Source organism: Dendrobates tinctorius, unplaced genomic scaffold (genome assembly GCF_039654945.1).
Source record: "Dendrobates tinctorius isolate UK_male_01 unplaced genomic scaffold, ASM3965494v1 ptg000214l, whole genome shotgun sequence".
NCBI classification, from domain to species: domain Eukaryota; kingdom Metazoa; phylum Chordata; class Amphibia; order Anura; family Dendrobatidae; genus Dendrobates; species Dendrobates tinctorius.
Window position 1 is genome coordinate 6,134,553 of NW_027361881.1, and position 25,908 is coordinate 6,160,460.

At 55.7% G+C, this 25,908-nt stretch overlaps 2 protein-coding genes across 4 annotated transcripts in view; one reads left to right on the plus strand and one right to left on the minus strand.

Annotated features, from left to right (window-relative positions):
• SIAH1 (siah E3 ubiquitin protein ligase 1) overlaps positions 1 to 11,351 on the plus strand; it is a 31,205-nt gene extending 19,854 nt beyond the window's left edge. For 2 of the 3 annotated variants that reach the window (XM_073554987.1, XM_073554988.1), the window contains exon 2: positions 8,994 to 11,351. In XM_073554987.1, the coding sequence (XP_073411088.1) occupies positions 8,996 to 9,844 (849 nt within the window). In that variant the 5' untranslated portion in view covers positions 8,994 to 8,995 and the 3' untranslated portion in view covers positions 9,845 to 11,351. Of the gene's footprint in view, positions 1 to 3,958; positions 4,172 to 8,993 lie in introns of those variants that run through there. The other variant, XM_073554986.1, reaches the window with a different exon arrangement.
• A 2,357-nt stretch (positions 11,352 to 13,708) lies between these two features.
• The window catches only part of LONP2 (lon peptidase 2, peroxisomal), a 59,715-nt gene continuing 47,515 nt past the window's right edge, over positions 13,709 to 25,908 (minus strand). Inside the window, exons 12-15 of the mRNA XM_073554989.1 lie at positions 16,646 to 16,788; positions 14,764 to 14,971; positions 14,474 to 14,664; positions 13,709 to 14,374 (exon numbers count right to left, since the gene is read on the minus strand). Of these exons, the coding sequence (XP_073411090.1) occupies positions 14,156 to 14,374; positions 14,474 to 14,664; positions 14,764 to 14,971; positions 16,646 to 16,788 (761 nt within the window). The 3' untranslated portion in view covers positions 13,709 to 14,155. The remainder of the gene's footprint in view (positions 14,375 to 14,473; positions 14,665 to 14,763; positions 14,972 to 16,645; positions 16,789 to 25,908) is intronic.

The following is a 25,908-nucleotide window of genomic DNA, read 5'->3' on the forward strand; positions in this document are numbered from 1 at the left end:
GCGGCTTTATCCTACAAACGCCACGACGTGTAGGTGCAGCATTGTAGGCGGCTTTATCCTACCAACGCCCTAACGTGTAGGTGCAGCATTGTAGGCGGCTTTATCCTACCAACGCCCCGACATGTAGGTGCAGCATTGTAGGCGGCTTTATCCTACAAACGCCACGACGTGTAGGTGCAGCATTGTAGGCGGCTTTATCCTACCAACACCCTAACGTGTAGGTGCAGCATTGTAGGCGGCTTTATCCTACCAACGCCCCGACATGTAGGTGCAGCATTGTAGGCGGCTTTATCCTACCAACGCCCCGACATGTAGGTGCAGCATTGTAGGCGGCTTTATCCTACCAACGCCCCGACATGTAGGTGCAGCATTGTAGGCGGCTTTATCCTACAAACGCCACGACGTGTAGGTGCAGCATTGTAGGCGGCTTTATCCTACCAACGCCCTAACGTGTAGGTGCAGCATTGTAGGCGGCTTTATCCTACCAACGCCCCGACATGTAGGTGCAGCATTGTAGGCGGCTTTATCCTACCAACGCCATGACGTGTAGGTGCAGCATTGTAGGCGGCTTTATCCTACCAACGCCCCGACGTGTAGGTGCAGCATTGTAGGCGGCTTTATCCTACCAATGCCACGACGTGTAGGTGCAGCATTGTAGGCGGCTTTATCCTACCAACGCCCCGACGTGTAGGTGCAGCATTGTAGGCGGCTTTATCCTACCAATGCCCCGACATGTAGGTGCAGCATTGTAGGCGGCTTTATCCTACAAACGCCACGACGTGTAGGTGCAGCATTGTAGGCGGCTTTATCCTACCAACGCCCTAACGTGTAGGTGCAGCATTGTAGGCGGCTTTATCCTACCAACGCCCCGACATGTAGGTGCAGCATTGTAGGCGGCTTTATCCTACCAACGCCACGACGTGTAGGTGCAGCATTGTAGGCGGCTTTATCCTACAAACGCCACGACGTGTAGGTGCAGCATTGTAGGCGGCTTTATCCTACCAACGCCCCGACGTGTAGGTGCAGCATTGTAGGCGGCTTTATCCTACCAACGCCATGACGTGTAGGTGCAGCATTGTAGGCGGCTTTATCCTACCAACGCCATGACGTGTAGGCGCAGCATTGTAGGTGGCTTTATCCTACCAACGCCACGACGTGTAGGTGCAGCATTGTAGGCGGCTTTATCCTACAAACGCCACGACGTGTAGGTGCAGCATTGTAGGCGGCTTTATCCTACCAACGCCACGACGTGTAGGCGCAGCATTGTAGGCGGCTTTATCCTACCAACGCCATGACGTGTAGGTGCAGCATTGTAGGCGGCTTTATCCTACAAACGCCACGACGTGTAGGCGCAGCATTGTAGGCGGCTTTATCCTACCAACGCCACGACGTGTAGGTGCAGCATTGTAGGCGGCTTTATCCTACCAACGCCACGACGTGTAGGCGCAGCATTGTAGGCGGCTTTATCCTACAAACGCCACGACGTGTAGGTGCAGCATTGTAGGCGGCTTTATCCTACAAACGCCACGACGTGTAGGTGCAGCATTGTAGGCGGCTTTATCCTACCAACGCCACGACGTGTAGGCGCAGCATTGTAGGCGGCTTTATCCTACAAACGCCCCGACGTGTAGGTGCAGCATTGTAGGCGGCTTTATCCTACCAACGCCACGACGTGTAGGTGCAGCATTGTAGGCGGCTTTATCCTACAAACGCCACGACGTGTAGGCGCAGCATTGTAGGCGGCTTTATCCTACCAACGCCACGACGTGTAGGCGCAGCATTGTAGGCGGCTTTATCCTACAAACGCCCCGACGTGTAGGTGCAGCATTGTAGGCGGCTTTATCCTACCAACGCCCCGACGTGTAGGTGCAGCATTGTAGGCGGCTTTATCCTACCAACGCCCCGACGTGTAGGTGCAGCATTGTAGGCGGCTTTATCCTACCAACGCCCCGACGTGTAGGTGCAGCATTGTAGGCGGCTTTATCCTACCAACGCCCCGACGTGTAGGTGCAGCATTGTAGGCGGCTTTATCCTACCAACGCCCCGACGTGTAGGTGCAGCATTGTAGGCGGCTTTATCCTACCAACGCCCCGACGTGTAGGTGCAGCATTGTAGGCGGCTTTATCCTACCAACGCCCCGACGTGTAGGTGCAGCATTGTAGGCGGCTTTATCCTACCAACGCCACGACGTGTAGGCGCAGCATTGTAGGCGGCTTTATCCTACCAACGCCCCGACGTGTAGGCGCAGCATTGTAGGCGGCTTTATCCTACCAACGCCCCGACGTGTAGGCGCAGCATTGTAGGCGGCTTTATCCTACCAACGCCCCGACGTGTAGGCGCAGCATTGTAGGCGGCTTTATCCTACCAACGCCCCGACGTGTAGGTGCAGCATTGTAGGCGGCTTTATCCTACCAACGCCCCGACGTGTAGGTGCAGCATTGTAGGCGGCTTTATCCTACCAACGCCCCGACGTGTAGGTGCAGCATTGTAGGCGGCTTTATCCTACCAACGCCACGACGTGTAGGTGCAGCATTGTAGGCGGCTTTATCCTACAAACGCCCCGACGTGTAGGTGCAGCATTGTAGGCGGCTTTATCCTACCAACGCCCCGACGTGTAGGTGCAGCATTGTAGGCGGCTTTATCCTACCAACGCCACGACGTGTAGGTGCAGCATTGTAGGCGGCTTTATCCTACCAACGCCCCGACGTGTAGGTGCAGCATTGTAGGCGGCTTTATCCTACCAACGCCACGACGTGTAGGTGCAGCATTGTAGGCGGCTTTATCCTACCAACGCCCCGACGTGTAGGTGCAGCATTGTAGGCGGCTTTATCCTACCAACGCCACGACGTGTAGGTGCAGCATTGTAGGCGGCTTTATCCTACCAACGCCACGACGTGTAGGCGCAGCATTGTAGGCGGCTTTATCCTACCAACGCCCCGACGTGTAGGTGCAGCATTGTAGGCGGCTTTATCCTACCAACGCCACGACGTGTAGGTGCAGCATTGTAGGCGGCTTTATCCTACCAACGCCCCGACGTGTAGGTGCAGCATTGTAGGCGGCTTTATCCTACCAACGCCACGACGTGTAGGTGCAGCATTGTAGGCGGCTTTATCCTACCAACGCCCCGACGTGTAGGTGCAGCATTGTAGGCGGCTTTATCCTACCAACGCCACGACGTGTAGGTGCAGCATTGTAGGCGGCTTTATCCTACCAACGCCACGACGTGTAGGTGCAGCATTGTAGGCGGCTTTATCCTACCAACGCCACGACGTGTAGGTGCAGCATTGTAGGCGGCTTTTGGGCCCTGACTTGTAGGTCACATCTGACCCCTGTATCTGGCGGCCTATGTCCCGGGGGGCCGCACATAAGGCCGAGCCCCCACCGTTGTACGGTTCTGGTGATTGCAGCCTCTCGCCTGCATGCATTGTGTGTTCTGGATGCCGCTGTTGGCTTTGTTGCTGTCGCTGGTGTTGGGCCGGCAGTGTCGGTGGCTCCTGGTATTGGGCCTATTCTCGCTTCCCATAGATGTCAGCACTCCAGCAGGTTCCTGTGTTGCCCCATAGAAGTGAATGGTGGGATTTTTACACCTTTCTTTTTTTAATTCATATTGTCAAACAATGGAGCTAAGGTGACTCCTATAAACCCAGCCCTGCAGGGGAATGTGGAGCAGATGGGGGGCTCCTGGAAGACCCCCGGGCGCCTCTGCTCTGGGTGTACTCCCCCCTGCGCAGGAGTAGCAGTGTCGGCCGATCTGGTCGCCGGTGTGCTGCCCGGGGGGGGGCTGTGCCGGCTCCTCTGCGGGGGGAGGGGCTCTGCTGCTCTCGCGTTAACCCTTCCCGCGCCGGCCTCCCGCCTGTGACCAGTGAGCTGCTGGCAGGGGCCGAGGAGGGGCGGGTGGACGGCGCATGCGCCCCGGAGCGGCTGCGGGTGTGGTCGGTGCTGGGAGCAGCCGCGCTGCAGTGAGTCCTCGGCGTCGGGCGCTCGGCGGCCGCTTCTCCCGGGATGTGATCCGGAGCGTCTGTGCCCGCCACTCCTGCCGCCTCACCAGGGGAGGGCGCTCCGCTATGAGCTGTCCAACCCATGACTGGCAAAGCGACCCGCGGCGTGCTCTACTCCTGGAAAGGGGTCCTGTCCACCTGCCTGTCCGGGGGTGACCCGAGGAAGCGCAAAGGTAACAAGGGAGGTGCGGCCTGCTCTGTGCTCCCCTTATAGCGGGGGTCCCCGGCCTCTGCTCCCCTTATAGCGGGGGTCCCCGGCCTCTGCTCCCCTTATAGCGGGGGTCCCCGGCCTCTGCTCCCCTTATAGCGGGGGTCCCCGGCCTCTGCTCCCCTTATAGCGGGGGTCCCCGGCCTGCTCTGTGCTCCCCTTATAGCGGGGGTCCCCGGCCTCTGCTCCCCTTATAGCGGGGGTCCCCGGCCTCTGCTCCCCTTATAGCGGGGGTCTCCGGCCTCTGCTCCCCTTATAGCGGGGGTCCCCAGCCTGGTCTGTGCTCCTCCTTATAGCTGGGGGTCCCCGGCCTGGTCTGTGCTCCTCCTTATAGCTGGGGGTCCCCGGCCTGGTCTGTGCTCCTCCTTATAGCTGGGGGTCCCCGGCCTGGTCTGTGCTCCTCCTTATAGCTGGGGGTCCCCGGCCTGGTCTGTGCTCCTCCTTATAGCGGGGGTCCCCGGCCTGGTCTGTGCTCCTCCTTATAGCTGGGGGTCCCCGGCCTGGTCTGTGCTCCTCCTTATAGCGGGGGTCCCCGGCCTGGTCTGTGCTCCTCCTTATAGCTGGGGGTCCCCGGCCTGGTCTGTGCTCCTCCTTATAGCGGGGGTCCCCGGCCTGGTCTGTGCTCCTCCTTATAGCTGGGGGTCCCCGGCTTCTGCTCCCACCTTAATTATAGCTGGGGGGTCCCCGGCCTGGTCTGTGCTCCTCCTTATAGCTGGGGGTCCCCGACTTCTGCTCCCACCTTATTTATAGCTGGGGGGTCCCCGGCCTAGTCTGTGCTCCTCCTTATAGCTGGGGGGTCCCCGTCCTGGTCTGTGCGCCTCCTTATAGCTGGGGGGTCCCCGGCCTGGTCTGTGCTCCTCCTTATAGCTGGGGGGTCCCCGGCCTGGTCTGTGCTCCTCCTTATAGCTGGGGGTCCCCGGCTTCTGCTCCCACCTTAATTATAGCTGGGGGGTCCCCGGCCTGGTCTGTGCTCCTCTTTATAGCTGGGGTCCCTGGCTTCTGCTCCCACCTTATTTATAGCTGGGGGGTCCCCGGCCTGGTCTGTGCTCCTCTTTATAGCTGGGGGTCCCCGGCTTCTGCTCCCACCTTATTTATAGCTGGGGGTCCCCGTCCTGGTCTGTGCTCCTCCTTATAGCTGGGGGTCCCTGGCTTCTGCTCCCCCCTTAATTATAGCTGGGGGGTCCCCGGCCTGGTCGGTGCTCCTCCTTATAGCTGGGGGTCCCCGGCTTCTGCTCCCACCTTATTTATAGCTGGGGGGTCCCCGGCCTGGTCTGTGCTCCTCCTTATAGCTGGGGGTCCCCGTCCTGGTCTGTGCCCCTCCTTATAGCTGGGGGTCCCTGGCCTCTGCTCCCACCTTATTTATAGCTGGGGGGTCCCCGTCCTGGTCTGTGCTCCTCCTTATAGCTGGGGGTCCCTGGCTTCTGCTCCCCCCTTATTTATAGCTGGGGGGGTCCCCGGCCTGGTCTGTGCTCTCTTTATAGCTGGGGGTCCCCGGCCTGGTTTGTGCTCACCATATGGGAGGGGGTCCCCAGTCTTGTCTGTGGTCCCCCTTATAGCTGGGGGTCCCTGGCCTCAGTGCTCCCCTTATAGCAGGGGTACCCGGTCTGGTCTATACTACCCCTCAGTGCTCCCCTTAGGTGGGGGGGGTCCCTGGCCTGTTCTCTCACTTACAGCAGGGGTCCCTGGCCTTGTTGTTGCATGGGTGAGGCTGGTCAGGTCTGCGTAGTGCTCTGTGGAGCCTCTGCCCCCCCCCCTCCCCCTGTGTGCTGCTGCTCTGCTGAGCCTCGGCCCCCCTGTGTGCTGCTGCTCTGCTGAGCCTCGGCCCCCCTGTGTGCTGCTGCTCTGCTGAGCCTCGGCCCCCCCTGTGTGCTGCTGCTCTGCTGAGCCTCGGCCCCCCCTGTGTGCTGCTGCTCTGCTGAGCCTCGGCCCCCCCTGTGTGCTGCTGCTCTGCTGAGCCTCGGCCCCCCCTGTGTGCTGCTGCTCTGCTGAGCCTCAGCCCCCCCTGTGTGCTGCTGCTCTGCTGAGCCTCGGCCCCCCTGTGTGCTGCTGCTCTGCTGAGCCTCGGCCCCCCTGTGTGCTGCTGCTCTGCTGAGCCTCGGCCCCCCTGTGTGCTGCTGCTCTGCTGAGCCTCGGCCCCCCTGTGTGCTGCTGCTCTGCTGAGCCTCGGCCCCCCTGTGTGCTGCTGCTCTGCTGAGCCTCGGCCCCCCTGTGTGCTGCTGCTCTGCTGAGCCTCGGCCCCCCCGTGTGCTGCTGCTCTGCTGAGCCTCGGCCCCCCCGTGTGCTGCTGCTCTGCTGAGCCTCGGCCCCCCCCGTGTGCTGCTGCTCTGCTGAGCCTCGGGCCCCCCCGTGTGCTGCTGCTCTGCTGAGCCTCGGGCCCCCCCGTGTGCTGCTGCTCTGCTGAGCCTCGGGCCCCCCCGTGTGCTGCTGCTCTGCTGAGCCTCGGGCCCCCCCGTGTGCTGCTGCTCTGCTGAGCCTCGGCCCCCCCGTGTGCTGCTGCTCTGCTGAGCCTCGGCCCCCCCGTGTGCTGCTGCTCTGCTGAGCTTCGGCCCCCCCGTGTGCTGCTGCTCTGCTGAGCCTCGGCCCCCCCGTGTGCTGCTGCTCTGCTGAGCCTCGGCCCCCCCGTGTGCTGCTGCTCTGCTGAGCCTCGGCCCCCCCCCGTGTGCTGCTGCTCTGCTGAGCCTCGGCCCCCCCGTGTGCTGCTGCTCTGCTGAGCCTCGGCCCCCCCGTGTGCTGCTGCTCTGCTGAGCCTCGGCCCCCCCGTGTGCTGCTGCTCTGCTGAGCCTCGGCCCCCCCGTGTGCTGCTGCTCTGCTGAGCCTCGGCCCCCCCGTGTGCTGCTGCTCTGCTGAGCCTCGGCCCCCCCGTGTGCTGCTGCTCTGCTGAGCCTCGGCCCCCCCGTGTGCTGCTGCTCTGCTGAGCCTCGGCCCCCCCGTGTGCTGCTGCTCTGCTGAGCCTCGGCCCCCCCGTGTGCTGCTGCTCTGCTGAGCCTCGGCCCCCCCGTGTGCTGCTGCTCTGCTGAGCCTCGGCCCCCCCGTGTGCTGCTGCTCTGCTGAGCCTCGGCCCCCCCCCCCCCCCCCGTGTGCTGCTGCTCTGCTGAGCCTCGGCCCCCCCCCCCCCCGTGTGCTGCTGCTCTGCTGAGCTTGCCCCCCCCCCCCCCCCCCCGTGTGCTGCTGCTCTGCTGAGCTTCGCCCCCCCCCCCCCCCCCCCGTGTGCTGCTGCTCTGCTGAGCCTCGGCCCCCCCCGTGTGCTGCTGCTCTGCTGAGCCTCGGCCCCCCCGTGTGCTGCTGCTCTGCTGAGCCTCTGTTCCGGCTGACTTTCTCTTGTGCCCCTGGCCTTTGCCAGTCCTCATCTGGTCCAGTGCTGGGAGCTGTGGCCTGTAGGACATTGTGTGACTGGTGATGGATCGTGGACTATGGCCGGTGTCCTGTCTCCGCTGATACGTTTCATCTCATTGTTCCATCATGTTTAGTTTCTGGCCGATCAGACGGCCCCAGTGTGCATGTGATGCTGTACTAGTGTGAACGCCATAAAAATATTAGACCGCTTAGTCCTAGCGCAGCTGTCAGGTGGATGAGAACTTCAGCTCCTGCCTGAACTCGAGCTCCATTCGGTCCCAGGGCGATCCGCTCCTCGGGCTATTTATGGCTGCAAAGGAACGGCGTCTCCTACTGCCGCTGCACGGACTCTACGGAGCGTCGGTGGGAATGCGGCTGTTTGCTTGTTGTGGGCAGTGGAGTGCTGCTGTCCTGACTGGTCGGGGTGTGGGGAGCTGGGGGGGAGGTCTGGGGACCTGATCTGCAGCTGCTGTGGGTTGTGGTTACGTCGCCCCCTGATGCACAGCCCTTCCGGCATCAGACACCTTACACGGCCTGTGCTACAACATGACGTGTTCCTTGAATTAATGCCAAAAAAGACTCGTGCATCCAGAGTATACATTGGAAGCATGTATGCTGAACCTGGGGAAAAAGTGAGTGGGTCGGAGCCCGGGCGCAGCTCTCCACTCTCCTCAATGAGCCCTTTAATAACAGAGTGATGTAATGTGCTGCAAGCCCGTCCTAAGAGCCGGCCGGAGGCCCCAGGTGCTGCTGGCTGTTTACACACAGCGTCGCCATGAGGAGTCCGTATGGAAACCTCCTGCACTGCCCCGCACGCTCAGTTACCACAGGAATCTGCGGGAGGAGTGAGGCCTGTGTGTCCTCCACGTCACGGCGCCGGTGTGTGCAGGTCGGGTATTTTTAGACCTGTTGGTCAACTTTGCTCTTAATAGTTATGTGGACCAGGTAGTTGTTAGTGGAGTGACCCAGCTGTAGTCAGAGGAGATCCTCCTCTCTCTGCAGGCATTTCTCGTGTGACGAGCGTCTGCAAGGTCAGGGCGAGAAACAAGGAACAGCCATAGTGTACGTAGGAGTGTGCACGGCCTGCGTGTAGTCAGGGGGACGTGAGCGGCGTCTTCCTGGGGTGACATGGATGTGAGATTGCCAGGAGAGTGCTGGATGAAGCGCACAGGTCAGTAGTCTGGGAACAAGGTAGTGTTTTGCTGTGTAATCCGATTTACTTTCCCCAGGTGCAGACTACGTATATAAACACTGTCTGCCCTTTATCTCTCCTGCAATGCGATACTACAACCCCCTGCCTCCGCTGCTCCTGTGTGTATGGGCATCGTTCAGGCCCTGGCCTCCAAACCCTGCAGCCTTGTGCCAGGACGCCCATCCTGCTGTCTGTCGCTTCCTGCCGCCGATCGTTTCTCCGCTCGTTCCGTTAAGTGACTGCTTCTGTTCTGTCTTTCCAGAAATGAGCCGTCAGACCGCCGCAGCCATCCCAACCGGTACTTCCAAGTGTCCACCTTCCCAGCGGGTGCCAGCCTTGACGGGAACAACGGCTTCTAACAATGACTTGGCGAGCCTCTTCGAGTGCCCCGTGTGCTTTGACTATGTTTTACCACCAATCCTCCAATGTCAGAGCGGGCACCTCGTGTGCAGCAACTGTCGCCCCAAACTCACGTGTTGCCCGACCTGCAGAGGGCCCTTGGGATCCATCCGCAACCTGGCAATGGAGAAAGTTGCCAACTCTGTCCTGTTCCCCTGCAAATACGCCTCTTCGGGCTGCGAGGTAACGTTGCCGCACACTGAGAAAGCCGACCACGAAGAGCTGTGTGAATTCCGACCATACTCCTGTCCCTGCCCAGGAGCCTCCTGTAAGTGGCAAGGGTCCTTGGACGCCGTGATGCCACACCTTATGCATCAGCATAAATCCATCACCACGTTACAAGGAGAGGATATTGTGTTTCTCGCCACAGACATTAACCTTCCCGGGGCCGTAGACTGGGTGATGATGCAGTCCTGTTTTGGCTTTCACTTTATGCTGGTCTTGGAGAAACAGGAAAAATACGACGGTCACCAACAATTCTTTGCTATCGTGCAGCTAATAGGGACACGGAAGCAAGCCGAGAACTTCGCTTACCGCCTGGAGCTAAACGGTCACCGGCGACGATTGACTTGGGAGGCGACGCCACGCTCCATCCACGAGGGCATCGCCACCGCCATCATGAACAGCGACTGCCTCGTGTTTGACACAAGCATTGCACAACTCTTTGCCGAAAATGGCAATTTAGGAATCAATGTAACTATCTCTATGTGTTAAAAGCAAAATTAAACCCCCAAAATATGGCAAACCACAAACTTCCAGGGCCAGTGTTTAAAGTCCTCGCTTTATATTTCACTTTCTACGATTGCAATTGACTTTCACTGCCAGACCGTTGCGGACTACAAAAAAAATTAAAAAAAAATTGGCACGGCCAGCGAACAGTGAACTACACAAACAGGAAGCAGATGCATGTAAAAAAAAAAAAAAACACTAATATTTAAAATCAACCACTGAGAGAACCCCTATACCCTGTACTCGGGCATCAGTTTTGTTTTTTTTTTATATTATTTTTTTTTTTTTTATTTAAAAAGTGAAAAGAAAATGCAAAAAAAGAACCCCAAATTTGTAGTTTGTACAGTATAATACTGTCCCCCTTCACCTACCCCATTTTTTTTTTCCTTTTAATATATTTTTGACTGACAAGCCATTTTGCGCGGCATCCTCTCCGGGGCGCTGCGTTCCTCATTCGTAAGTCACTATATAGAATTGCTGCTGTTTGTGTATATTTTCTGTGTATTGCTAATTTTTATTAACTTCTAGTTTTTCATTGAATAAACCTGACTTTTTTTTCTTTTCTGTAAGTATATAAATATATTATATATTTTTTTTTTTATACACATAAGTTTGCTATGCATACTTTTTTTTTTTTTTTCAATTTATTTCCCCAACGATAATTGCTTTTTTTTTTTTCTTTTTACGCCCCAATTTGAAATGAGGAATGTTAATATTTTCAGTGATATTTGACCCAATGAAATGACGATTTTTTTTTTTTATTGGATGTTGTGGTACATATAATGGTTGGATGGGTCAGGCACGTACGACTAGTGCTTTATCCACATGCTGGTTGCATCACGTGGCCTCCTACACATTGAAGAGACGGGTTGTCCAGAATTGGTTAAACATGGCTCTTCCAAAAAAAAAAAAAAAACGCCCCTCTTGTCTACAGGTTGTTTATGGTATTGCAACTCTTCACAATTTTCAGTGGAGCTGAGTTACACTACCAGACAACTGGAGATGATTGCATCAATTTGGAGGATCCTTGGATCCCTGCAAACTGCCTCCGATGTAACGTCGCCGCGGAGATGGTTTGCAGGGGTCCTATCGGGTGGTCTCTGGACCAGGCTTCTGCAAATCTATTTGCTCCCCTCCAGACACAACCCGTGCACAGACGTAGCACTTGTCTTGGAGCAGCCATCTTTTTCTGACCTAAATTCTGCCTGCTGGGAAAGTAATGGATCCCATCTTGGTGCTGTAGTGATTCCGGCAGCGTCCGAGGTGGGGAGATGGCCGGCTGGGTCCTGTGGTGCAGCCGCGTGACACTTCAGGATACGGCTCTGCCCGTACGTGCCGAGCGTTTCCGACGCAGGAGGCGTTTTGTCTTGTAGTGCAAAACTCCATTGTCTTCTCCAATTCTAATTGAAAGCGGATATTTAATGAGTAGTCTCAAAATGAGATGTTCTCCATCTTTTTATAATTGTCATTAAAAATACTACTTGGCAAGCGACCCTCTCCGATGTTCTTTGTGGTGTGCTTCTTGAATTCGGCTCCTCCACTAGATTTTAGACTGCCCCTTCTTTTTTTTTTTTTTCCCAAAAGGATGTCATTTTATTGGGGTACAAGATTTGCTATAAAAGGGACCTGTCATGGAACTTGTGGCCTGTAAAGTGTCCCAATGTGTAATCCTTATCAAAAAGCACGTAAGGATTACAGCGGCAATGTTGATGGAAGAACGTGTTAGGCCGGTTTCACATTTGCGTTTCAGGGCGCAGCGACGGCCTGCGCATGGCTGCTGCTAAGCCCCACCCCCTGCCGCGCCTCTGGGCACATGACGCTGCATGCGTCCCCTATCTTTATCACTGAGGACGCAGGCCGTGCGCAGTATGCGTTTGGCGGCGCCTGCATCCTTTTGACGCTGTGCCGACCAGCGCCAAACGCAATCTGTTGCAATTTGGTTGAGCTGGGCGCACCATCAAAAGGACGCAGGCGCCGCCAAACGCATACTGCGCACGGCCTGCGTCCTCAGTGATAAAGATAGACGACGCATGCAGCGTCATGCGCCAGGAGGTGGAGCTGGAGGTGGGGCTTAGCGGCGGCCGTCGCTGCGCCCTGAAACCGGCCTTAGTGATGCACATTGCATTGGGGACACTTTAGATGCTACACATGATGTGACAGGTTCCCTTTAATTGCTGACATCACATAATATACATTATAGCGCGATGTGTAATTTTTTGCTTTGCAAGGTATGCAATATGGACGTCTGGAGCCACTACTAGGGGGAGCTCTCTACATACTGTATACACAGCTCCTCCTAGTGGTGGCCAAAGGCAGTCACAATGTGACTTCTGTCGATTCAGATGGGTTATGGGAGTGCTGACCTCCAGAGTGATGGTTTTTGCTTAATCTGAAGACGTGGTGATGAGATAAGGTATCGCTGAGGTTGTGTCTGCGTTTTTGGACCCAACTGGCTTTGTAGGAATAAGGAGGTTTGATTTATTTCCAAGGACTAGGATCCGCCCTTTGAGATGGATAGGATGCTTTCCTGTATGGTGGTCGGGGTTGTAACTGTCCTTGCACTTCTGGCGGCAGTGTTGGTGTGAGATGTCCACTGGTTTCGGCCTGGAGGTGATCACTATATTATGTGTGTAGGAGCCTCGGCCGTCGTCCCACAAGACGGAGGAATAATAATTATTGAACATCTTTAATGCCTGGTTCATTGCTGGATCCCCGGCGGTGCGCATGCTCGACCTTCATTCGTGGGACTGCTGGAAATAGTCGCAGCTCCATGGACAGTGACTGGAGCGGAGGCCGAGCTCCACTATGGCCTGATCATGGGATCAGAGCGATCAGTAACTTACCCCCTATCCAATGGAAAAGGAGAACCCTTTGTGTTTACTTATCTGTGACATGCTGTGTGATTTACTAATACAAGCGGTAAATACAAACTTCTTAAAAAAAAAAAAAAAAAAAAAAAAAAAAAACCTATTAAAGGTTTTCTCTAGAACTACAAAGTACTGTATGGAAGAAAGCGGTTTACTCCAGTACAGCTCAAAAACAACAGAGGTGTTGTTTTATGGAAGAAAGCAATCTTGTCTTACTAACTAGATGTTTCCTTTTTGTTCACACGACTGGATTGTATGGTTGACTGTAGGTCCTGTGATGATATTCCCAGCACCAGTCAGCAGGGGCAGGTGACTGACAGGAAGGACCCCGTCTGCTCTGCCTGAGATGATCAGGACTGCAGATCCTATTGGTTTTGGCTATGTGCACATTTCAGGTGGAATAATGTACCTAATTTTGCAAGATGACACTTCAACTAAAAAAAAAAAAAGTTTTCTGAAGTTTTTTTTTTTTTTTTAATTACTTAGGAACCTTAGAAACCTGAAGAGCTTAAAACTGATTGTGTATGTGCAGCCTGTCGTTTCACATAGCAGTGCGTGTGCTGAATGTTCAGTGCTTGCTGGAGCAGAACCCACCTGAATAAGCCAGTGAGCACATGGCTCAAGGAGCCGTCGCAATGTGGTGATGCAGATTTTAGCATCTGTGTTATGGTGACAAGTCCCGGCCTTACTTTGAAGTTTCTGACCTGTGCGGATTGTTGCAATCAGTCCGCTGAGCTGTTCTACCGTGACCCGAGTAATGCTGGGTGAGACCCTGCTACTAATGGCAGGTACGACGACGGCTGCACAAGCAGCACCTATTATTTCAAAGCCTTCCTGGACGATAAGGGAAAAGCTAGTTCTAAAACAGAGAAAGTCACGAGGTGCTTTGTGAACGTTAAAATGGTAGAACAAGTAGAGTTTTTCAGGTATTAATTTTGAGCCCCCCATACACATACCCAGACTAGATAAGAGGGAGGGGGGGTTGCAGATCACATTTTACTATGTAGATAAATTCCATACATGTAATAAGGCAACAACCTGCAGCTATCTGCACATTTCCCATCCACATAATTATCCTCAGATTAGACTCCTTGTATAAAGCGCTGCCACATCTCATCTGATCATTAGTAGTGTAAGTCTACAGGGTCTCTCATATCTGCTCCAATAAGAGCGGAGCAGAGCTGTGTTCTTGCTTCCTATTCCCCTATAGAAAAACCTGCTAGATAATGGGGTACATCAGATCCCCCACATTGATTACCCATCATTAACCTACATCAAAGTTTACTAGGTGCCTGGCCTCCAGCTGAAATGGCTTGTGTTCTCACTAAGAGCAGTGTCCTTTCCAGCTGGAGGCCAAGCACAGCTCCACAGTACCGTCCCGACGCCCCTGAATCAGGTTCTCTCTCCCATCACTACAGGTGTAAAGTCTTCACAGTTTGCTGTTGAGGAGCTCTTGTCCCCTCTTGAAAAATCCCCCGTCAAATGCGGCGTTTAGAACATCCTCCAGCGTAGCTGCAAGGATGAAAGTCAGATCCCGTCTCACATTTACAGGGATCTCCTCCAGATCCTTTTCGTTCCTCTGAGGGAGGATCACGCGCTTTAGCTTGGCCCGGTGAGCCGCCAGCACCTTGTCCTTGATACCTCCGACCTACACAAAAAAAAATGGAGAATAAGTGCAAAGACGTGGCTATATTACTACAACTCTCAGCATGTGGCTAATGGTATATATGTTTTTCCGGCCACTTACAGGGAGCACCAGGCCCCGCAGGGTGATCTCTCCGGTCATGGCCACATCAGAGCTCACCAAACGGCCGCTGAAGAGCGAAGCGAGGCAGGTGACGATGGCGACCCCGGCAGACGGTCCATCCTTGGTGACGGCGCCGGCAGGGAAGTGCAGATGGATGTCGGTGCTGTCAAGTAACTCGAAGCTGCCTGATGCTGGAGGAGATGAGACGACAGCTGAGCAACATTCACGCTGGGGATGCCAGGGCATGCTGGGAGTTGTAGTTGCAGAATAGTACAGGTGGTGATCTTTACCGTTACACAGCTGATATTTCTTTGCGTTGCTGCGCAGCCAGCTGATTGCCAGGTGTGCCGATTCTTTCATGACATCGCCCAGCTGACCGGTCAGCGTTAACTGCCCGTCTCCATCCATACGACTGGCCTCCACAAACATGATCTCCCCTCCGAGCGGGGTCCATGCCAATCCGATGGCTACGCCCGGCTGGTTGAGTCGCTCAAATACCTAAAGAGAAAAAGAAAAGTCACCATAGCGGCACCACCCACTGGTCACCAGCTCGCCTGCCTCCGGCTGGAAAGCGGCCTTGTACGAAAAAGCTTTTTTTTTTTTTTTTTTGGTAAGTGTTCTCAGTCCCCAAAATAGCTGCAGCGGACGGGAAGATCCTTCCCCAACGCACATCCTGTTCAGCCGATTCTCCCGCTAAGTGACTGCGCACAAGAAGAAATCGCCCACGGTGATGGCCAAGACCACCTAGACCCCTCTATCGGCCCTGGTGGCACTACTAATCCAAGACGGCCATTGCTTCAATTTCCACCACCCTATTAGACCAGGGTGACCCACAACCGCACCTTGTATGAAGGGTCTGACTAAGACCCCCACAGATGCCGAGGACAAAGGGGCTGCAGAGTTAGACCAGCACACTGCCCCTCTAGATGCCATAAACAGAACAGCTGGAGACATTTATGGAGCAGATGCCATTTTCCCCTTTTCTGGTGCGTTTCTCACGGGCCCCCATAATCATCCCACAAATAACGACAACATAAAGCTGTCCAGGGCACAGATCCACAGTGTAAGCGGATTTCACGGCCTGATACGTAGCGCAGCCACATCTATTCATCCCCCCCCCCTCATCCCATTGTGCTATAGCCCCTGTATGAGACTATTGGAGGGGGCGTGTGATGCCAATAATCCACTTAATGGTTCAGTTGCCTCATTGGGGGCTGAATCCCCTTGTTACAGGGTTTCATCTCCAGCCGCCGCCCGAGAGCTGAGTCACCTTCATCTACATGACGCTATTAGAGAGCCAAGCTGCAAGATTCACCATCCATAGAGAAAGGTACAAAGCAAGTGACAGAGGGAGGACGGGATAGATGGTCCAGGAGAGCACGAATGGCGGAGACACAGTGACCGACGGAGACACAGTGACCGACGGAGAGAGCTATAGAACAAAAGATGGGGAAGAAAGAGAACACTATAGAGTGCAAGAGAGGAGAGACAGAAGGGGACAGAGGGAAAATAGAGAAAAGAGCAGACGATAGGAGAGAGAGATACAGGAGGCATGGAAGAGACAGACGATGTTAGAGAGATAAGGACACCAAAAAGAGTGCTGGAGGAGAGAAATAAATGGAGACAGATGGAAGAGTGGCAGTGAAAAAGCAATAGTGACACAAGATACAGAGCAAGTGACAGAGGTATAGAGACAGTGACAGAGTGAGAGATTTAGAGTGAGTGACAGATGGAAAGAGAGACATGGAGTCATTTTAAGAGCCTCAATGAGACTTCGGACATATCTGCCACCAATGGATATATTAACATCCAATGTTTGTAGAATAGAAAAACCATCTACAAAGCAGCAGAAAATAACATGTCCACCTTGATGGTGCACGTCCATGTATGACCAACCTGCACATAATCTGCCCAACACTGCCCCCGTGTGGTGGGGCAGCAGCCGGCAGAGATGCCCCCTGTACTTTACTAACAGCAGATGGAGCAAAGCTGAACCTGTTAGTGTGCCACCAGCTGTGAGCACGGGTAATGCCGGCAGCTTATTTGCCCCCACCACAATGTAGTGCAGTGCAGTGTAATAATGTTTTCGTTTATAGATTTACATAGGACTGCAGGTAAAGAGAATTGTAAAATCAAATCACGGTGCATAAAGAAAACCTCATCACATCGCACCTCAGTCTCATACATCGGGGCACCCAGGATGTCTTTCAGGGCGTGGTGATCGATTAGTATCGGCATCTCGGGGGGCAGTGACAGGTCTGCGGGGCCGCTGATGTCCCGGGGTCTGGGGTCTTCTGAGGTCTTTGCCTTGCGATCTACAAAAAGAGGAATCACAAGAGAATTCAGGAAGGGAATGTTCAGTGGCAGCAAAATGAAAGGGAGAGGAATAGCCAGGGCCATATCTGTGTCCGGGGGGGAGGTCCACGACCACATTTACAAGGGGCTCCGCACAGAAATAATGTTTCACTGGTCTACAGTGTACTAATAGAAGGTTCCCATTCACTGACCGCAATTAGAGATACTGAAATGTGATAAAGAAATACCCGCAAAGGTCCAGTACTTTCTACAGCTGAGGGTTTGGTACAATTCTGTTTGCTACAATCGTCTAAAGTGTTAGGAAAGGAGGAGTAAGTGTTACCCGCCTGCGCCAGTCACCGCTCCCCCAAAGCCATCACCCACCTGCTACGCCTGCCACCGCTCCCCCAACGGCGTCACCCACCTGCTACGCCAGCCACCGCTCCCCCAACGGCGTCACCCACCTGCTACGCCAGCCACCGCTCCCCCAACGGCGTCACCCACCTGCTACGCCAGCCACCGCTTCCCCAACGGCGTCACCCACCTGCTACGCCAGCCACCGCTTCCCCAACGGCGTCACCCACCTGCTACGCCAGCCACCGCTCCCCCAACGGCATCACCCACCTGCTACGCCAGCCACCGCTCCCCCAACGGCATCACCCACCTGCTACGCCAGCCACCGCTCCCCCAACGGCATCACCCACCTGCTACGCCAGTCACCGCTCCCCCAACGGCCTCACCCACCTGCTACGCCAGCCACCTCTCTCCCAACGGCGTCACCCACCTGCTACGCCAGCCACCGCTCCCCCAACGGCGTCACCCACCTGCTACGCCAGCCACCGCTCCCCCAACGGCGTCACCCACCTGCTACGCCAGCCACCGCTCCCCCAAAGGCGTCACCCACCTGCTACGCCAGCCACCGCTCCCCCAACGGCGTCACCCACCTGCTACGCCAGCCACCGCTCCCCCAACGGCGTCACCCACCTGCTACGCCAGCCACCGCTCCCCCAACGGCGTCACCCACCTGCTACGCCAGCCACCGCTCCCCCAACGGCGTCACCCACCTGCTACGCCAGCCACCGCTCCCCCAACGGCATCACCCACCTGCTACGCCAGCCACCGCTCCCCCAACGGCATCACCCACCTGCTACGCCAGCCACCGCTCCCCCAACGGCATCACCCACCTGCTACGCCAGGCACCGCTCCCCCAACGGCCTCACCCACCTGCTACGCCAGCCACCTCTCTCCCAACGGCGTCACCCACCTGCTACGCCAGCCACCGCTCCCCCAACGGCGTCACCCACCTGCTACGCCAGTCACCGCTCCCCCAACGGCCTCACCCACCTGCTACGCCAGCCACCTCTCTCCCAACGGCGTCACCCACCTGCTACGCCAGCCACCGCTCCCCCAACGGCGTCACCCACCTGCTACGCCAGCCACCGCTCCCCCAACGGCGTCACCCACCTGCTACGCCAGCCACCGCTCCCCCAAAGGCGTCACCCACCTGCTACGCCAGCCACCGCTCCCCCAACGGCGTCACCCACCTGCTACGCCAGCCACCGCTCCCCCAACGGCGTCACCCACCTGCTACGCCAGCCACCGCTCCCCCAACGGCGTCACCCACCTGCTACGCCAGCCACCGCTCCCCCAACGGCGTCACCCACCTGCTACGCCAGCCACCGCTCCCCCAACGGCATCACCCACCTGCTACGCCAGCCACCGCTCCCCCAACGGCATCACCCACCTGCTACGCCAGCCACCGCTCCCCCAACGGCATCACCCACCTGCTACGCCAGGCACCGCTCCCCCAACGGCCTCACCCACCTGCTACGCCAGCCACCTCTCTCCCAACGGCGTCACCCACCTGCTACGCCAGCCACCGCTCCCCCAACGGCGTCACCCACCTGCTACGCCAGCCACCGCTCCCCCAACGGCGTCACCCACCTGCTACGCCAGCCACCTCTCCCCCAACGGCGTCACCCACCTGCTACGCCAGCCACCGCTCCCCCAACGGCATCACCCACCTGCTACGCCAGCCACCTATCCCCCAACGGCATCACCCACCTGCTACGCCAGCCACCTATCCCCCAACGGCATCACCCACCTGCTACGCCAGCCACCTATCCCCCAACGGCATCACCCACCTGCTACGCCAGCCACAGCTCCCCCAACGGCATCACCAGCCTGCTGCGCGCCACTCACTGCTCCTCCAAAGGGGTCCCCCGCCTGCTGCACCAGTTACCACTCCCTCAACGGTGACACCCAAACATTAATTCCTATGGGGCTTCCTTCCCGCCTGTGATCTGCTGTGTCGGATAAGTCCAGCATTTTTATTCCTCAGCACATAGAGGCCGCCACAGCTGTGCGACAGTGTTCCCTACAGATGGCAGCGCTGTGGGCATGACCCGACAGCTTCCACTCCTGACAGTATGGCCGTCACCTTCCTGCTGGGAATTCACCTCCAGCTGTTCTCTCTGTAACCCGTCAGCACATTTGTCACCGGTTCCCTCGGAGGGCGGGGCAGACGAGCTGTTCCCTCGGAGGGCGGGGCAGACGAGCTGTTCCCTCGGAGGGCGGGGCAGACGAGCTGTTTCCTCGGAGGGCGGGGCAGACGAGCTGTTCCCTCGGAGGGCGGGGCAGACGAGCTGTTCCCTCGGAGGGCGGGGCAGACGAGCTGTTCCCTCGGAGGGCGGGGCAGACGAGCTGTTCCCTCGGAGGGCGGGGCAGACGAGCTGTTCCCTCGGAGGGCGGGGCAGACGAGCTGTTCCCTCGGAGGGCGGGGCAGACGAGCTGTTCCCTCGGAGGGCGGGGCAGACGAGCTGTTCCCTCGGAGGGCGGGGCAGACGAGCGATTCCCTCGGGGACATATCTGGGTCATTCTTCACCAACTGCAGGAGCTCTGCTTGCTGTCAGGCAATACAAACATTCTTATTTACATCCAGGCATTGAATCCCTCCCGGACTCGGTCGCTCACACAGCTGGGGGTTTGTTGCATCGTACGAGCAGGTGTATATCTGGGCACAATGGGCAGTCAGGGGCTCGGTAGAGCTGGGTGCGGTTTCTCAGGAATGTTTCCGGGTGCGCTCCGCCCGACGGCTGAATAAACCGAGATGCAGATCCCCAGACGGACTATTTTTAGTGCTCGCTGAATGTAAATAGAAGTCGGTGACTCAGGTGTGACGCGGGCAGGCGAGGACTTGGTGACACAGGCAGCAGTAATGGAGGGCGTAGCCGCAGGTGACTGTTTACACATGCAGAGGAGGACGTCGGCCGCTGCGCCCAGAGCGACGCCTGCCCCAGTGTCTGCCGGAACGAGCCGCTCGGACGTTGGCCCGTTATTCCAGACGGCACCAAGCAACGAAAACAAAGTGCAACACGACAGCGCAAAGGCCAGCACTGCAGAACTCGGCGGCACAGAACTGACAAGCAAAAGCCGGCATTGCAGAACTCGGCGGCACAGAACCGACACGCAAAAGCCAGCACCGCAGAACTCGGCGGCACAGAACCGACAAGCAAAAGCCGGCACCGCAAAACTCTGCAGCACAGAACCGACAAGCAAACACCGGCACCGCAAAACTCTGCAGCACAGAACCGACAAGCAAAAACCGGCACCGCAAAACTCTGCAGCACAGAACCGACAAGCAAAAACCGGCACCGCAAAACTCTGCAGCACAGAACCGACAAGCAAAAGTCAGCACTGCAGAACTCGGCAGCACAGAACCGACAAGCAAAAGCCAGCACTGCAGAACTCGGCGGCACAGAACTGACAAGCAAAAGCCGGCACTGCAGAACTCTGCAGCACAGAACAGACAAGCAAAAACCGGCACCGCAAAACTCTGCAGCACAGAACCGACAAGCAAAAGTCAGCACCGCAGAACTCTGCAGCACAGAACCGACAAGCAAAAGCCAGCACTGCAGAACTCTGCAGCACAGAACCGACAAGCAAAAGCCAGCACTGCAGAACTCGGCAGCACAGAACCGACAAGCAAAAGCCAGCACTGCAGAACTCGGCAGCACAGAACCGACAAGCAAAAGCCAGCACTGCAGAACTCTGCAGCACAGAACCGACAAGCAAAAGCCAGCACTGCAGAACTCGGCAGCACAGAACCGACAAGCAAAAGCCAGCACTGCAGGACTCGGCAGCACAGAACCGACAAGCAAAAGCCAGCACTGCAGAACTCGGCAGCACAGAACCGACAAGCAAAAGCCAGCACTGCAGAACTCGGCAGCACAGAACCGACAAGCAAAAGCCAGCACTGCAGAACTCGGCAGCACAGAACCGACAAGCAAAAGCCAGCACTGCAGAACTCGGCAGCACAGAACCGACAAGCAAACGCCAGCACTGCAGAACTCGGCAGCACAGAACCGACAAGCAAAAGCCAGCACTGCAGAACTCGGCAGCACAGAACCGACAAGCAAAAGCCAGCACTGCAGAACTCGGCAGCACAGAACCGACAAGCAAAAGCCAGCACTGCAGAACTCGGCAGCACAGAACCGACAAGCAAAAGCCAGCACTGCAGAACTCGGCAGCACAGAACCGACAAGCAAAAGCCAGCACTGCAGAACTCGGCAGCACAGAACCAACAAGCAAAAGCCAGCACTGCAGAACTCGGCAGCACAGAACCAACAAGCAAAAGCCAGCACTGCAGAACTCGGCAGCACAGAACCAACAAGCAAAAGCCAGCACTGCAGAACTCGGCAGCACAGAACCAACAAGCAAAAGCCAGCACTGCAGAACTCGGCAGCACAGAACCAACAAGCAAAAGCCAGCACTGCAGAACTCGGCAGCACAGAACCAACAAGCAAAAGCCAGCACTGCAGAACTCGGCAGCACAGAACCAACAAGCAAAAGCCAGCACTGCAGAACTCGGCAGCACAGAACCAACAAGCAAAAGCCAGCACTGCAGAACTCGGCAGCACAGAACCAACAAGCAAAAGCCAGCACTGCAGAACTCGGCAGCACAGAACCAACAAGCAAAAGCTAGCACTGCAGAACTCGGCAGCACAGAACCAACAAGCAAAAGCAGACACCGTAAAACTCTGCAGCACAGAACCGACAAGCAAAAGCCGGCACAGCAAAACTCTGCAGCACAGAACCGACAAGCAAAAGCAGACACCATAAAACTCTGCAGCACAGAACCGACAAGAAAAAGCCAGCACTGCAGAACTCGGCAGCACAGAACCGACAAGCAAAAGCAGACACCATAAAACTCTGCAGCACAGGACCGACAAGAAAAAGCCAGCACTGCAGAACTCTGCAGCACAGAACCGACAAGCAAAAGCAGACACCATAAAACTCTGCAGCACAGGACCGACAAGAAAAAGCCAGCACTGCAGAACTCGGCAGCACAGAACCGACAAGCAAAAGCTGACACCGCAGAACTCTGCAGCACAGAACCGACAAGCAAAAGCCGGCACAGCAAAACTATGCAGCACAGAACCGACAAGCAAAAGCCGGCAATGCAGAACTCTGCAGCACAGAACCGACAAGCAAAAGCCGGCACAGCAAAACTCTGCAGCACAGAACCGACAAGCAAAAGCAGACACCATAAAACTCTGCAGCACAGAACCGACAAGAAAAAGCCAGCACTGCAGAACTCGGCAGCACAGAACCGACAAGCAAAAGCCGGCACAGCAAAACTCTGCAGCACAGAACCGACAAGCAAAAGCCGGCACAACAAAACTGCAGCACAGAACCGACAAGCAAAAGCCGGCAATGCAGAACTCTGCAGCACAGAACCGACAAGCAAAAGCCAGCACTGCAGAACTCTGCAGCACAGAACTGACAAGCAAAAGCCGACACTGCAGAACTCTGCAGCACAGAACTGACAAGCAAAAGCCGACACTGCAGAACTCTGCAGCACAGAACCGACAAGCAAAAGCCGGCAATGCAGAACTCTGCAGCACAGAACCGACAAGCAAAAGCCGGCACCGCAAAACTCTGCAGCACAGAACCGACAAGCAAAAGCCAGCACTGCAGAACTCTGCAGCACAGAACCGACAAGCAAAAGCCGGCACAGCAAAACTCTGCAGCACAGAACCGACAAGCAAAAGCCAGCACTGCAGAACTCTGCAGCACAGAACCGACAAGCAAAAGCCGGCACAGCAAAACTCTGCAGCACAGAACCGACAAGCAAAAGCCGGCACAACAAAACTGCAGCACAGAACCGACAAGCAAAAGCCGGCAATGCAGAACTCTGCAGCACAGAACCGACAAGCAAAAGCCGGCAATGCAGAACTCTGCAGCACAGAACCGACAAGCAAAAGCCGACACTGCAGAACTCTGCAGCACAGAACTGACAAGCAAAAGCCGACACTGCAGAACTCTGCAGCACAGAACCGACAAGCAAAAGCCGGCAATGCAGAACTCTGCAGCACAGAACCGACAAGCAAAAGCCGGCACCGCAAAACTCTGCAGCACAGAACCGACAAGCAAAAGCCAGCACTGCAGAACTCTGCAGCACAGAACCGACAAGCAAAAGCCGGCACAGCAAAACTCTGCAGCACAGAACCGACAAGCAAAAGCCAGCACTGCAGAACTCTGCAGCACAGAACCGACAAGCAAAAGCCGGCACAGCAAAACTCTGCAGCACAGAACCGACAAGCAAAAGCCGGCACAACAAAACTGCAGCACAGAACCGACAAGCAAAAGCCGGCAATGCAGAACTCTGCAGCACAGAACCGACAAGCAAAAGCCGGCACAGCAAAACTCTGCAGCACAGAACCGACAAGCAAAAGCCGGCAATGCAGAACTCTGCAGCACAGAACTGACAAGCAAAAGCCGACACTGCAGAACTCTGCAGCACAGAACCGACAAGCAAAAGCCGGCAATGCAGAACTCTGCAGCACAGAACCGACAAGCAAAAGCCGACACTGCAGAACTCTGCAGCACAGAACCGACAAGCAAAAGCCAGCACTGCAGAACTCTGCAGCACAGAACCGACAAGCATAAACCCAAGCCGTGTAAAAGTGGATGACAAAAACCTGACACTATAAAACATGGCAGTGCGACAGGGTAGTAATGCAAAACCTAGAAATTAAAAACTCGGCAGCAGAATTTTCGGCAGTGCAAAACTCAATAGGGCAGAAACCAGCAACGTAAAACTCAATGGCAGAGGGTCCAGTGGTCTAAAACCCGGCAGCACGAATCCCACACAGATATTGTATGTGACGCCTCCAGCCGCACTGACCCTGGGAATAATGGGTTGCCCCTCATCACCGCTGCCGACGATCCCTGCTAATGTCTCACGGGCAGGAGACGCAGACAATGTAACAGTAGCTCACACAAGAACTGGCAATGGCAGCGAGAAAATAAGGAATGTGTATCTAGCAACTGCAGGAGCGTCACAGTTTAAGTCTCCTGAAACCCTCTGTACAGCTGCAGACACCCACTCCTTCCAATATGTCAGATCTGCGACTTCCCAGGTTACGACACTCCCCTCTCGAAATTCTCTGTGCCCCTGGGAGGCCCGGGTCCCACCACCTTCTACCTCTCAGTCTGTGACTTTCCTCGTCACTTGTGACCCAGCCGTCACTAACTCATCACCATTAGTGGACAGGTCCCTGCCTCCGGTCACATCAGCACACTCCTCTCCTGAAATACTCTGTGCTGCTGCATTCAGCCTTGTCCTCACTGATATCAGCACACTCCTCTCCTGAAATACTCTGTGCTGCCGCATTCAGCCCTGTCCTCACTGATATCAGCACACTCCTCCTGAAATACTCTGTGCTGCTGCATTCAGCCTTGTCCTCACTGATATCAGCACACTCCTCTCCTGAAATACTCTGTGCTGCTGCATTCAGCCTTGTCCTCACTGATATCAGTACACTCCAACTGAAATACTCTGTGCTGCTGCATTCAGCCTTGTCCTCACTGATATCAGCACTCTCCTAAAATACTCTGTGCTGCCGCATACAGCCCTGTCCTCACTGATATCAGCACACTCCTCTCCTGAAATACTCTGTGCTGCTGCATTCAGCCTTGTCCTCACTGATATCAGCACACTCCTCTCCTGAAATACTCTGTGCTGCTGCATACAGCCCTGTCCTCACTGATATCAGCACACTCCTCTCCTGAAATACTCTGTGCTGCTGCATACAGCCTTGTCCTCACTGATATCAGCACACTCCGCTCCTGAAATACTCTGTGCTGCTGCATTCAGCCTTGTCCTCACTGATATCAGCACACTCCTCCTTAAATACTCTGTGCTGCTGCATACAGCCTTGTCCTCACTGATATCAGCAGACTCCTCTCCTGAAATACTCTGTGCTGCTGCATTCAGCCCTGTCCTCACTGATATCAGCACACTCCTCTCCTGAAATACTCTGTGCTGCCGTATTCAGCCCTGTCCTCACTGATATCAGCACACTCCTCTCCTGAAATACTCTGTGCTGCCACATACAGCCCTGTCCTCACTGATATCAGCACACTCCTCTCCTGAAATACTCTGTGCTGCCGCATTCAGCCTTGTCCTCACTGATATCAGCACACTCCTCTCCTGAAATACTCTGTGCTGCCGCATTCAGCCCTGTCCTCACTGATATCAGCACACTCCACTCCTGAAATACTCTGTGCTGCCGCATTCAGCCTTGTCCTCACTGATATCAGCACACTCCTCTCCTGAAATACTCTGTGCTGCCGTATTCAGCCCTGTCCTCGCTGATATCAGCACACTCCTCTCCTGAAATACTCTGTGCTGCCAAATACAGCCCTGTCCTCACTGATATCAGCAAACTCCTCTCCTGAAATACTCTGTGCTGCCGCATTCAGCCCTGTCCTCACTGATATCAGCACACTCCTCTCCTGAAATACTCTGTGCAGCCGCATTCAGCCCTGTCCTTACTGATATCAGCACACTCCTCTCCTGAAATACTCTGTGCTGCTGCATTCAGCCTTGTCCTCACTGATATCAGCACACTCCTCTCCTGAAATACTCTGTGCTGCTGCATACAGCCCTGTCCTCACTGATATCAGCACACTCCTCTCCTGAAATACTCTGTGCTGCTGCATACAGCCTTGTCCTCACTGATATCAGCACACTCCGCTCCTGAAATACTCTGTGCTGCTGCATTCAGCCTTGTCCTCACTGATATCAGCACACTCCTCCTTAAATACTCTGTGCTGCTGCATACAGCCTTGTC